Source organism: Pelodiscus sinensis, chromosome 24 (assembly GCF_052426305.1).
Source record: "Pelodiscus sinensis isolate ZL-2025 chromosome 24, ASM5242630v1, whole genome shotgun sequence".
NCBI classification, from domain to species: domain Eukaryota; kingdom Metazoa; phylum Chordata; order Testudines; family Trionychidae; genus Pelodiscus; species Pelodiscus sinensis.
This window is the reverse complement of record NC_143075.1, coordinates 2,865,586-2,879,522: the sequence shown is the minus strand read 5'-3', so window position 1 is coordinate 2,879,522 and position 13,937 is coordinate 2,865,586. Positions and strand designations below refer to the sequence as shown.

Sequence of the window (13,937 nt, the reverse complement as noted above, 5' to 3'; positions counted from 1 at the left end):
TACTTCACAGTGTGGAAGTAGCCTAAGCGTGGACAGTCTGTCACCTTTCAAGATAATTTCCTTTGTTCTGTAGTAATCTCTGAAAGGGAAATGAAAGTTATAGGCAAAGAATGTTCCAACTCTGCCCACTAAACTGAAAGGGCAATGACCCAAACCTAACACAATGTAAAGAAAGAAATCAATCAAGGAAAAGCTAATGTTAAAGAATTTGTTTGCAGGGCGGTATGTCGACCCTACAACAGAAGCTAAGAAAGGAAATACTGGAGAAGAACTCCTTGTCTAGAGAATAGAACTGCTTGCGTGATGTATCAAGACACTGGAAACCCACATAACCATCTTAACCCAAGAGAGCAGTTAACTAAGCAATGCTATTCAAAAGCTGGAGGCTATAGCTGAAAACTTGCAAAGTCACAAAGAATAGCTAAAAAGCCTAAACTTTCAGCTACAGGTAAAAGAAAAGGCTCAGTAGAGAATGGCAAAAAGAACAAACAAATCTAATGTAAAGATTCAGACAGGACTCCACAGGGATACCAGAACCCTGGGAGAAAGAGCGACCTAATCTGAAAGTCTCTGAAAGTCAACTTCAAATGTGGAAAAAGCTCAGAAAATCTGAGAAGGACAGGTGCAGACAATGAGGGACAATACAGAGAAAGAGACAGAGGACTTTGATAAATGGGTCCTGAAGTCTGTCAGTTAGTCTGGATCCTTCTCCCACTGACAACCACTTTTCCTGTCCCCACCCCATCCAGCTTTGCTCCATAGAATCACAGAACCCTAGAATTGGAAGGAACCCCGAGAGGTCATCAAGTCCAGTCCCCTGCCTCCATGGCAGGACCAAGCATCATCCAGATGATCCCTGATAGATGTCTGTCTAACCTGCTCTTAAATATCTCCCGTGATGGAGATTCCACAACCTCCCAAGGCAATTCATTCCAGTGTTTAACCACCCTGACAGTTAGGTTGGTCATTGGGAAAAACTTCCTAAACCTCCCTTGCTGCAAATGTAGCCCTTTGCTTCTTGGCCTATCCTCAGAGGCCAAGGAGAATGATTTTTCTCCCTCCTCCTTGTAACACCCTTTTAGGTATTTGAAAGCTGATATAATGCTAGAAAACACGACCTAGGACAGACTGACAAAATTGGGCTTGTTTAGTTTGGAAAAGGGAAGACTGAGAGGGGACACGATAGCAGTTTTCAAGTGTCTAAAAGTGTTACAAGGAGGAGGGAGAAAAATTGCTCTCCTTGGCCTCTGAGGATAGAACAAGAAGCAATGGGCTTACATTGCAGCAAGGGAGATTTAGGTTGGACATTAGGAAAAACTTCCTAACTGTCAGGGTGGTGAAACACTGGAATAAATTGCCTGGGGGTGCTGTGGAATCTCCATCACTGGAGATATTGAAGAGCAGGTTGGACAGACATCTCTCAGGGATGGTCTAGATGGTTTTTGGTCCTACCATGAGGGCAGGGCCTGAACCTGATGATCTCTCAAGGTCTCTTCCAGTTCTAGTGTTCTATGATTCTATGTCCCCTCTCAGTCTTCTCTTTTCTAAACTAAATAAGCCCAGTCCTTTCAGACTTCCTGTTTGCCAGACCTTTCATCATTCTTGTTGCTCTTCTCTAGACCCTCTCCAATTTCTCCACATCTTTCCTGAAATGTGGTGCCCAGAACTGGACACAGTACTCCAATTGAGGCCTAATCAGCACAGAGTAGAGCGGAAGAATGACTTCTCGTGTCTTGCTCACAACACTCCTGTTAATGCATCCCAGAATCTTGTTTCCTTTTTTTGCAACAATGTCACACTGTTGACTCATATTTCGCTTGTGATTCATTATGACCCCTCGATTCCTTTCTGCCATACTCCTTCCTAGACAGCCGCTTCCCATTCTGTATGTGTGAAACGGATTGTTCCTCCCCAAGTGGATCACAAGCGAAAAATGATCATTGCATCATGTAAAGCTTTGCATTTATCTTTATTGATTGTCATCCTATTTGCCTCAGACCATTTCTCTAGATTATCCAGACCATTTTGAATTATGACCCTATGCTCCAAAGCACTTGCAACCCTTCTCAGCTTGGAATCATCCACAAACTTTGTTGCTACGTCTACACTGCGCATTGTTGCACAATAAGATATGCAAATGAGGCACGGGGATGAATATTGCCCTGCCTCATTTGCATACCTAATGCACTGCTATTTTTGTGGCACGGGCTTTTTCACAAGAAGGAGCTGTCTACACTGCTCCTTCTTGCACAAAAAAAACCCCTCTTGTGCAGAGCCTTTCAGCCGCTTATTTTCAGGAAGAATGGCTCTGCACAAGAGGGGTTTTTTTGCGCAAGAAGTGTAGAGAGCAGTGTAGACAGCTCCTTCTTGTGCAAAAGTCCATGCTGCAAAAATGGTGGCTCATTAGGTATGCAATTGAGGTGTGGCGATATTCATCCCTGTGCCTCATTTGCATATCTTATTGCACAACAATGTGCAGTGTAGACATAGGCTGTAAGTGTACTCTGTAAGCCCTTACCGAAATCAGGGATGGGGACTTTTTTGGGTTGGGGGCCACTAACCCACAGGGAAATAAGTCGAGGGCTGCACAGAAGTGAAAAGCAAAAAACCAAACAGCTCTCTGATGTGGCCCCTGACTGAGAAGAAGAAGAAAGAAATTTCCCTTGCACCCCAGAGCCTGGGAGGACTCAGGCTAGTAGATTTTGTGTGCTCTAGACCCGGGCCTTAGGTTTCCCACTCTTCATCCAAATAGTTGATGAAGATATTGAACAGAACTGGTCTTAAAATTGATCCCTGCAGAATGACTGTGAAACATTAATAACTATTCTCTGAGAACGGTTATCTAGCCAGTTATGCATCCGTTTTATAGTAGCCCCTTCTATGTAGTATTTCACTAGTTTATTGATAAGAATGTCATATGAGACTGTATCAAATCCTTTACTAAAGTCTAGGTACACCACATCTCCCACTTCCCCCTTATCCACAAGGCTTGTTATCCTATCAAAGAAAGCTATCAGATTGGTTTGGCATGATTTGTTCTTTACAAATCTATGTTGGCTGTTACCTATCACCTTATTCTCTTCCAGTTGTTTGCAGATGTAATTCCTTAATTACTTGCACCATTATCTTTCCCAGCATAGAAGTTAAGTTGACTGGTCTGTAGTTTCCTGGGTTGTCCTTGTTTTCCTTTTAATAGCTGGACACTATACTTGCCCTTTGCCAGTCTTTTGGAATCTCTGTCTTAAAACTATCGGAGACAACGACAAACAATCGAAACCACTTGAAGCCACAAAAGGAACAGTAAGAGAGGCCGAGAAAGGCCATGGCTCTGCACAGACACAAGAGATTGTTTTACTATAACATGGAATGGAGCAGCGCTCTCCATGTCCTGTCACCGAGGAAACGTCTTGGGGAGCAGCAATGCTACCAGGTAATCCAGGACCCTGGCACCCAGCTCTGCAAAAGACTGAACTTTGCTTGAGGGGAAGGGTGGAGGGGGATGAGGAGGAACCTCCTTGAGGTGATAAGAAAGGGAAATATAAACACAAGTAGATCCCGATTTATTTTATAATTTGGGTTTGCATTGTAACCATTTCCTTCCACTGTTTTCTTGTTCCTAGTGAACTCCCCCTTCTTTCCTAACTCCCCCCACTTTGGTTTTAAGAGCCATGCTCGCAGGTTTGGAGGGGATTTACGGGAGCGGGGACATAAGGAACAACTAGTAAACCAGGGCTCGCTGCTTCCTGGATGGCAGAGGATTTGGGATTTCTGTGAGTAGCCAGTGGCAGGGACTGGCTACCACAGAACCATGCAAAGGGACACGGGGACTGGGGTGCATCTCTTGATACCCAGCAAGGTGAGAACAGGGCTGGCCTAGCCCAGAGGGGAGTAGCTAAGGGGGTGGCACCCCTCACAGGAGGCAGGCAGATAACTGGGGTGCCCAGGGAATTGCCCCAGCACCTGCTAGGTCCCCGTATGTCTTGCAGTGTGTGTGGGAGGGGAAGGTCTAAGAGCTGGAAGCCAGCGGGTGGGGGGAGCCCGTTCCGTTCACACTTCTCTAAAGGCTCGGGTGGGTTTGTTTTGTCTCAGCGACCTTCCCCTCCCCCCTCAAGCTCATATTGACCATTTTTCACTGGCCTCTGTACAACGTGAACTCTGCTCACAGGCGGTGGAGCTCATTTCTAATCCCCCTCCCCCCCGGAGCTCTGAGGCAGCAGGAAGAAATGCTGCTTTTCCCTCAAAAAGCTGCCTCTGCCCTTGACTCCGTCCCTCGCCCCCTGCAGAGAAACCCATTACTCCCCGAGCCACGTTGTTTCAAGGCTGATTACTCACAACGCAGCGTCTCCGCTGAACCCCAAGTCACACATCAGCGAGGGGATGACTGACAAGCAGCCGTTTGCTTGTTTTTATCCACAGCCCTCTGCCGAATGCCCTTCACGTTCACCGGGCACGACAGAGCTGCCTGACGCGGCGCACAGGCCCAGGGCCGGGCCAAGGAGCCAGAACACAGCCAGGCCCCTTCGCCGCCCAGAGACAAGAGAACGGGTGCAAGACGTTACTGGCAAACCTTGCGGCCCCCCTGGCTCCACTCTCGGGGTTTGCTCTACTATGACCCAATGGCACAGGCCTTTGTCCTGCGGGCATCACGGTCCTACAGGCGGAATGTAAATCCCCCAGGGCTTTTAGTTCTCTGCATTCGTACAAGCTAGCGCAAAGGTTTCTCTCTCAGCTGTTGGGAGGGGGGTTCCACCCTTTCCTTTCCAATAAAGCAAGTGCCCCCACTGCAGGATGGACTAATACGCAAACTCCACCACATGCGCACAACCCCCCTGGGTCAGGCCAGCGGTTTTCAAACTATTTTTGTCTCATGACTCAGTTAAACAAAATTGTTGCTGCCATGACCTAGCAGAATGTGACTGGAGTGTGGGCTACCCGGGGTGGGGCTGAGGATGGAGCTTTGGCAGTAGGAGGGGGCTCCAGCTTTGGGGGGGGCAGGGCAGGGGCAGGAGGGGCTGACCTTGAGTGGCTCCTGCTCAGCATTATAATGGGGGGGCTAACACAGCTTCCTGCCTCTACTGGCCCCACAGATCAGGCTGCCCACAGAAGCAGCCAGCAGAAGGTTCCCAGCCAATGGGTGTGCTCGGGGTAGGGGCACTGCAGGGAGCCCTGTGCGCTAGCCCCTCCCCACCTGGGAGCTGGGCCTGCTGCCGGCCACTTCTGGGGTGCAGCACAGTCTGCAGTGCAGAACAGGCAGGGAGAAGCCTTAGCCCCAGTGCACGCCATGCCCCTCGCCCCCCGCTCACTTGATCCTTCTGCAGCAACCAGCCCCAGCACCCGAAATTTCCATGGCCCAGTTCCGGGCCACGCCCCATCGCCTGAAAACCCCGGACGAGGGTAGCTAGAGCGCTTGTGAGCATCAAGCAAATCCACCCGGAACCACATGGAATCCATCCTGGGGAACGGCCCTTGGATTCCGTCCCAAGAAAGGCCATCGCAGAGTCGCTGAGGGCCAGTCATGCTGTACCGTGCTTTGCAGTGAAAGGGTCTAAACCCAGGATGGGGAAATACCAGCCCGAGGGCCAGATCCAGTCTGCCCGGGTTAGCTCCTGGCAGGCCCCCACCCTTATAATTACCTGCAAGGAAGCAGGTCCCGGCGATCCTAGCTCCCATTGGCTGCACATCACTGTTCCCAAGCCAATGGGAACTGCAGGAAGCCATGTCCCGGTCCGTGCTGCTTCCCGCTGCTCCCATTGGCCAGGAATGGCGATCTGCATCCATTGGGAGCTGCGGTCGCCCGTACCTGTGGCCGTGCAGGTGAACAGAGTGTTGGTGGAGGCCAGCCGGGGTAAACCTGGCAAACGCCCCGGGTTCTTGCCCACCCCGATCTACACAGAGAGTAGGCAGAGGAAGAAGGTGGGGGAAGAGTCAATTTCATTCCCCCCATTTTACAAATTGGCAGAGCAGCCAGGCCGCAGCACGCATGCAGAAGTAGCGTCCTGAACTCCTGAGCCCGTGACGCCTGCCTTAGCCACAAGGCTGTCCCCAGCCAGGAGGGGATTTCAGTGTAAAGGGGGAAGGGGCTGTTCTACATGGGCATGTCTACACTACCCTCCTAGTTCGAACTAGGAGGGTAGTGTAGACATACCCCATGAGAGGCAGACACCGCACACAATTAAAATATTTTAAAACCCCTCAACCATAGCTAAATAGGGGATTGAGCCCTTCTCCCAAAGACATCAGGGTGTCAGATGCGCTCCGTCCTGGAGTTAAAAAAGGCATTTTATGAAAAGGGAGGGGGGAGGCCGACGAAAACGATAACGTTGCCTTTGAAAGACGGGCTGCCTTTGTCTGCCCTAAGAATGCCGCCGCTTAAAGCATCTTATCGGGGAAGATTCGAGTGCTGCGTCTGCATTCAGCCGGCATGACTGCAGCAGGAGCTTTCAAATGCAAATTGCAGACTCACTTGCGAGAATCGGTGGGAAACGAGGTGCCTCACAAAAGAGAGGAGAAACATTTGAAATAATATTTTTTAGAAAAGCAACAGGCGTAGAGCAGACCCGGCGGGCCTCCTTCCTCTCGGCATTTGTGCGTTGTTAGCGGGCGCCACAAAGCGAGGAACTAACTGTGCTTGTTTCCTGGAAAAGAGGGAGGAAGCATCTCCCACCCGTGGGACTGGCTGTCCTTGGACTGGCCAGGTGTCGGTTCTGGAAAGGTGTGTGAGGGTCCACGTTCCTCTTCTTCCAAACCAAAGGGGGAGCCTTTCCCAGGCCTCCCTCTGCCATAGCACCCGAATGTTTGCCCTCAAGTTCCCACCCCTCTATTTCAGTCACGCAATTGCACCGTGACTGACTTTAACCACAAGGAGTCTGGTGGCACTTCCAAGGCTAACAAATCCATTAGGGCCATGACTCACCTCTTCAGCTGCTGACGAGAAAGGAAAAGGAGGGAAGGGAGGCAGTGATGATGTCACATGCCCATCTCTGCATCCCTTTTCCCCTTTCTTTTCTCCGCGTCGGAGGAAGTGAGCCATAGCTCATGCACCCATACGCTCTAACACTCATAGACTCATGGAATCATAGAACCATAGAGCTGGAAGAGACCTCAGAAGGTCATCAAGTCCAGCCCCCTGCCCAAGGCAGGACCAATCCCAACTCAATCAACCCTGCCAGGGCTTTGTCAAGCCAAGACTCTACTACGTTTGTTAGCCTTTAAAGTGCCACTGAACTACTTGTTGGTTTTGCTCAAACAGACTAACTCAGTTCCCTCTCCGAAATGTGTCATTCACTTAAGAACATAACATAAGAACGGCCGTACTGGGTCAGACCAAAGGTCCATCTAGCCCAGTATCCTGTCTATTGACAGTGGCCAGCACCAGGTGCCCCAGAGAGGGTGGACCAAAGACAATGATCAAGCGATTTGTCTCCTGCCATCCCTCTCCAGCATCTGACAAACAGAGGCTAAGGACACCATTTTATCCCCTGGCTAATAATTTCATGGAGGTTAGGTCCATAAAAGGCTATCTAGCTTCTCTTTAAACTCTGTTATAGTCCTAGCCTTCACAGCCTCCTCTGGCAAGGAGTTCCACAGGTTGACGACACGCTGTGTGAAGAACTTTCTTTTATTAGTTTTAAACCTGCTCCCCATTAATTTCATTTGGTGTCCTCTAGTTCTTCTATTTAGGGAACTAATAAATAACTTTTCTTTATCGGCCCTCTCCACACCACTCATGATTTTATAGACCTCTATCATATCCCCCCTCAGTCTCCTCTTTTCTAAACTGAAAAGTCCCAGTCGCTTTAGCCTCTCTTCATATGGGACCCGTTCCAAACCCCTAATCATTTTAGTTGCCCTTTTCTGAACCCTTTCCAAGGCCAAAACATCTTTTTTGTTGTGAGGAGACCACATCTGTACATAGTATTCAAGATGTGGGCGTACCATAGTTTTATACAGGGGCAGTAAGATATATTGTGTCTTATTTTCTATCCCTTTCCTAATAATTCCTAGCATCCTATTTGCCTTTTTGACCGCCGCTGCACACTGTGTGGAAGTTTTCAGAGAACTGTCCACGATAACTCCAAGATCTCTTTCCTGATTTGTCGTAGCCAAATTAGCCCCCATCATACTGTACGTATAGTTGGGGTTATTTTTCCCGATGTGCATTACTTTACACTTATCCACATTACATTTCATTTGCCATTTTGTTGCCCAATCACTCAGTTTGGTGAGATCTTCTTGGAGTCCCTCACAGTCTGCTTCTGTCTTGACTATCCTAAACAGTTTGGTATCATCTGTAAACTTTACTACCTCACTGCTTACCCCTTTCCCCAGATCATTTATGAATAAAGGGCGATAAAGGCCACGTCTTTACTAGGGGCTATATTTGAATTAAGGTAAGCAACCCCAGTTACGTTAATTGCGTAGCTTGATTGGAAGTATCTTAAATCAGATTTTGGCACCGTCCACACAGCGGGAGGTGGATGGAAGCACAGTCTCCCTTTGCCTTTCCTTCTTCCTCATAGGAGCAGGAGTACCTGTGTCGATGGGAGCACCCTCTCCGTTCGAATTAACTAGACCCGTTAATTCAAAACCCTGGACGATCAGCTGCAGCAGCTTCCATCTTCTCTGTAATGCAGACATGGCCTGAGTGTTCATGGAAAGTTCCCAAGGATTTCTCCTAAGACACATTCATTGATTAATCCTTCAGGAACTAACCAGGGGCATGTGAACTATTTTCTCATGCTTTACTGAAGACTGTGGTGAGTGTCAGATTTCTCTCCAACTTCACACACTGCTGCTTGGGAAACTTGCAGGTGGGATTACAGGGACCCTTCATCTGACAAACCCCATGCAGAACCGAGCAGTAAAGTTGTTGACTTTCAACTGCAGTTCCCTGGTTGCAGTTCTCCAGCATGTCCATACATGGTCCTGCCTGAGGTTTAGTATAAGAATGCAAGGGCGGGGGGGTTGTCCAGTCATTGGCTTGAACTATAATATACACTCTACATTCTGTGCTCGCATGGAGCGATGTGACAGAGGAGTTACCCATTACAGCTAAGGCCCTGTCTTGCTCTAACATTCCTAATTGGGTTAGGATTATGGAAGAGGCAGCTTGTTTTTCTGGGCCAAAGGAACAGACCCGAGGAATTTGCTGCTCTGAACCCTCAAGGTCCAAAACAAAATCTGAAATCTCTGTCTCTAACACGGCAGCCTCAGCAAAGCGAGATGTGCAGAGTTAAGATGTGCTGGGCAATCCAGATTTCTAGCCAGAGGAGCCCAGAAAGCCAAAAAGATAAGGGATTTGCTTTTCCTGAGGCTAATCGGGGCAGCAAATTAACAATGTTCAGTGCAGTGCAACCATATCAATGAGCAAGCTTAATCAACTCCGCTGTGGATTGTGCATACCAGGTAGAACTGCCAAGGGGGTTTCTGTGGGGGTGAGAATATAGAAGTTTGAAAATTGCAGGCTCCCAGATTTGAAAGCAATTAAGATAATAAGAGGCAAAGTGCTTTGCTTATCCGTTTATCCATGGGGGAGGATTAGGGGGAGAAATGTTGCTGCTGCATACAGAATCTTCCCAAATGCTGCTTTTCTGATGAGTTTCTGGACCAGTTCTGACAGGTACTTGGATTTTAGTGCCTTCTACAGAGGTTGCAGGTGTTCAGACCTGTGCCAAGTCTCAACTTGCTTATCACATCGTATTGCAGAAAGTGCGGAAGCATCATTGCTGAACCATTGTGCCTCAGTTTCCCTGTTATACTGACCTCTAACAGAGGTTATAGGGGTGAACGTTAAGCACTTTTAGGTCGTCAAATACAAGGCAGATGGAAGTGCAAAGTACTATTGTCCTGGACAGGAAATCTGCAAGGATGAATGTTTACAAAAATAGAAAGCACAGTAAATTTGGCAAAAAGCTCTTACCATGTGCTTTAAAATGTATCTAAAACATTCCCAGAAATCAGGCTGTAAAATCTTCTAGAAACAAGGATGCCTGTTTGAAGTCCACTCAATGCCCATTATCACACCTTGCCCCACATCTAGAGCTGACTGGGAAAATACAGAAACATTTTACAAAACCTTTTCATAATTTTTCAACCCCCCCCCACCCCCCATGGAAACAGCAACCAGTTTTTCATCCGCAGTGACCTATAAGATAGAAGGTTTGCTTTAAATCCAGCTAAAAGTAATGTGGAAACTTTTTCGCAAGCTTGCTTGAACTGGGGACTGGACCCAGAATCAGAGTGTAAGGAGACAGACCAGGTCCTACGGCTAGAAAGGGCCATAAAGAAGTCCTCCAGTCCAGCTAGAGGGGCTGGGAAGAAACCAGCCAATCAGGGGCCAGGAAAGACTACATAAGAAGCTGCAGCACCAGCGTCAGTGCAGTTGCAGCCCAGACCTGAGGGAGAGAAGGCCCAGGGTAACTAAATGGTCTGAGGGAGCAGCTCTGTGGGCGAGTTTCTTAGAGAAGAAGATAAAGCCGTGAGCTAAGATTGGAGTGGGGCGAATGAACTGAGAGAACTAACTGGACTCAGAGACACGCTGCAGAGGACACGGGGGACAGGCCTCTGTTAGAGGTGCACCCAGGAAGGGGTTGTGATTTCACACGAGACCAGAGGGAAAGGGCTGAAAGCTGAGACCGTGCCGGAACCCGCACTCGACCAAAGGAGGGAGCTCGAGGGAGGGGAGCGCTGCCCCCTTACCCAGACCGAATGCAAAGAGCATTCAGACCATCAGTTCACAACGGGTTGTTGAAAACCTCTGCCGGCGTTGTTCTGCACGTCGCCTGTCCTTCACAGCTCTGTATTCGGTGTGTCCTTCGCTCTTCCCCCACTGTGCCGGCCGTGTGCAGCAGTCACATGGCATTGTCCCCGTGCGGTATCTCCTGGCAACGAGTCATTCCTATTAATTTCCATTGAGAATACGAATAGATGGTCGTATCTGGGCCACGTTTATCACAATACCAGCCAGAGCTGCCCGACTGCAAACAGTTAAGAGAGTATTTCCTCAGGTTTCCTGCAAAAGGTGGCTGTTAATGTGAAGAACAGTGAAGAGACCTACAACAGCAGGTTTTTTTCCATAGATTCACAGTTTAATGCCGGAAGGGGCCGTTAAATCATCTAGTTTGGCTGCTTGTATATCAGAGCATTACATTTCACTCTGTTCCCTGTACTGAGCCCTGGCATTTGTTTGGCTCAAGCTGGCCTTCCAGGAAGGCATCCCATCTTGATTTGGAGACATCAAGAGATGTGCCTGGTTTTTTCTACTCCCCTGGCTCTCCTTGCAATGGCTAATCACCCTCTCTATTCTCCATCTGAAGGCACTAATCCACGATTAGCACATCACCTCTCAATCTTCTATGTACATAAGAACATAAATACGGCCGTACTGGGTCAGACCAAAGGTCCATCTAGCCCAGTATCCTGTCTGCCGACAGTGGCCAGCACCAGGTGCCCCAGAGACGGTGGACTGAAGACAATGATCAAGCGATTTGTCTCCTGCCATCCCTCTCCAGCCTCTGACAAACAGAGGCCAAGGACACCATTTTATCCCCTGGCTAATAGCCTTTTATGGACCTAACCTCCATGAAATTATCTAGCTTCTCTTTAAAATCTATTACAGTCCTAGCCTTCACAGCCTCCTCTGGCAAGGAGTTCCACAGGTTGACTACACACTGCGTGAAGAAGAACTTTCTTTTATTAGTTTTAAACCTGCTCCCCATTAATTTCATTTGGTGACCTCTAGTTCTTCTATTTAGGGAACTAATAAATAACTTTTCTTTATCGGCCCTCTCCACACCACTCATGATTTTATATGTAGCTGCTAAACAAAGGGAGCTCTTTGACTCTCTGTCAGGATTTTCTCCAGCCTCACATCATTTTTGTAGCTCTTCTCTGCATCCTCTCCAATTTCTCAACATCTTTTTTTTAAAATGTGGACACCAGACCAGGGCAATGTTCCCTCTAATCTTTTCCGCCCATTTTTCCATCCGTGTGTGGAATAATTTTATGTGCACCGAGGCATGTAATTTTATGTGCACCAGAAAAAAAACCCCTAGCTTTGGGTACTCTGCTAATCAGGCCGAGGCGGGGGGTGGTGCAGGGCAGGGAGATGAGGCCTGAGGCTAGGGGAGGCGTCTGGCCTGACGTCACGTTGACCGGCGGGGGTGAGGGAGCAGGAGCGGTCGGCACAGTCTCCAGAGGCAGAGCAGCAGCCTGTAACACCGAGCTGCGCGCGCTCTTCACAATCGCCCCAGCGCCTGTGTGTTCTGAGGGGCCAGGCTTCATGGGGGGAAATGCGGCTCCCTCTCGTGGCCTCTGTGCTCACAGTGCCAGCAAGGGCTCTGCCCAACACCCATTCGTTTCACACGGGCCACTGCAAATTCATCCACTCTTCCACCACCCCCTTGCCAGCAGGCCAGCTGTACCCCAGAGGCCGTCTTGTCCATGCCCAACCCTCTCCCCTAGCCCCTTTTGTCTTGATTTGTAATAGTTCTTTCCCTGGACCTGTGGCCATACTCAAACTCTTTATTCCGACATGTACTGTCTGGCCTGATTCATGCTTCCCAGTTCCTGCCTTTCCCAGCGATTTACAAGGCTCCCCTATCCCGAACACGATGCCAGATTTGGGGGTTGTCTGCTCCTAGATTAAATGAAATTCCAGCTTCAGGCGAATTTGACCCCTCTAGTCCTCCCATTGAAAAGGGATTATCTTCTGTCAGTCCAAACAATGCGCCAGCGCTGAGCCGAGTGATTTGAAACCGCCCAGATCCTGCTGAGCCTTTCTAGCCCCCGGGACCGTTCCTCGCCATGCAGGTGAGGGGCTGGATCGTGAAGTGCCTCTGATCGGCTTGTCATTTAAAGGGATTACCGAGAGCAAGGACAGCCAAGATGCTTGCTCCAGCATGTAATGGGGAGCTACTGGCAAACAGCGGGAAGCTGTGTAACAGAAAACTGTGCTGTGCAGCATGGGTTCTGTGCCACCACTTAGATAAAGAACTAGCAAAAAGTTTCATAAGATTATGTACAAAATTCAGTTAAAAACCATTAAACAAACTCTTACAGGAAATGTGGCTTTATAAAAATCTGTTAAAAAAGAATTAAACAAATAAAAATCCAAACAAGCCCTCAGCCCAGGAAAGGAAAACAGAAATAGCGACGATCATCTGGACTGTGGCATATGGCATAAATACACAGGAATTCATTTACCATCTTAAGTAGAACAAATATGGCTCTGTTACATCATTGGAGGTCATGTTAATGTGCCAAGATTTCAGTCAGACAACAAATCACAGTGGCTCGGCCATGTCTGGATTAGACAGAGGCACACTGCAAACAGGAAGGAAACACATCCTGCCAGCATGTGGGCGAGGGTCACAGAGCAGTTCGATTGCTTTTCTGTCTGCAGACAACCACGGTTAAGGAGAATTCAGGAGACCTAGGAAATCTGTGGAGGGAAAAGTCTCTCAAACTGATAACAACAGGACTCCTTGGCAGATGCAGGAATATGAAAGCGTTGCCAGATGCTCCAGGAACGGGTCATTCTGCCGAGCGTCAGACACAAAAGCCTCCCCTTTATTGATAGGCAACCTTCACACAGAAGGTTTCTTCATTCTTATCTTCCTGGTCGTTGATATAAATCAGAATTTCCTCCTCGCCGGTGCTCTGGCTGGGTGCGAACCGCAAGCCAATGGTGTACGTCTCCCCTCCTCCAAGCTGCAAGAAGAGTGAAATGACAGCGCTAAGCAACCCCCTTTCCCCAACACCAGCCCGGCTCACCCAATCACACACGTGTGCACAGCACCAAGCCGCAAGAGGCGTCCGTCGGCTGACAAAACAGATGAGGGAGATGGGAGAGGAGCCCACAGAACGTGGCCTGTGATTTCCACCTGGTGCCGGGGTCAGACATTCCAACCCACTGGGTTCACCCGGCACCACCTTTC

At 48.8% G+C, this 13,937-nt stretch overlaps 1 protein-coding gene across 5 annotated transcripts in view; it reads right to left on the bottom strand.

Annotated features, from left to right (window-relative positions):
• Positions 1-13,053: 13,053 nt before the first annotated feature.
• NPHP4 (nephrocystin 4) overlaps positions 13,054-13,937 on the bottom strand; it is a 128,672-nt gene continuing 127,788 nt past the window's right edge. For all 5 annotated transcript variants that reach the window (XM_075906446.2, XM_075906449.2, XM_075906448.2 and 2 more), the window contains one exon: positions 13,054-13,710. In XM_075906446.2, coding sequence (XP_075762561.2) covers positions 13,570-13,710 — 141 coding nt within the window. In that variant the 3' untranslated portion in view covers positions 13,054-13,569. The remainder of the gene's footprint in view (positions 13,711-13,937) is intronic.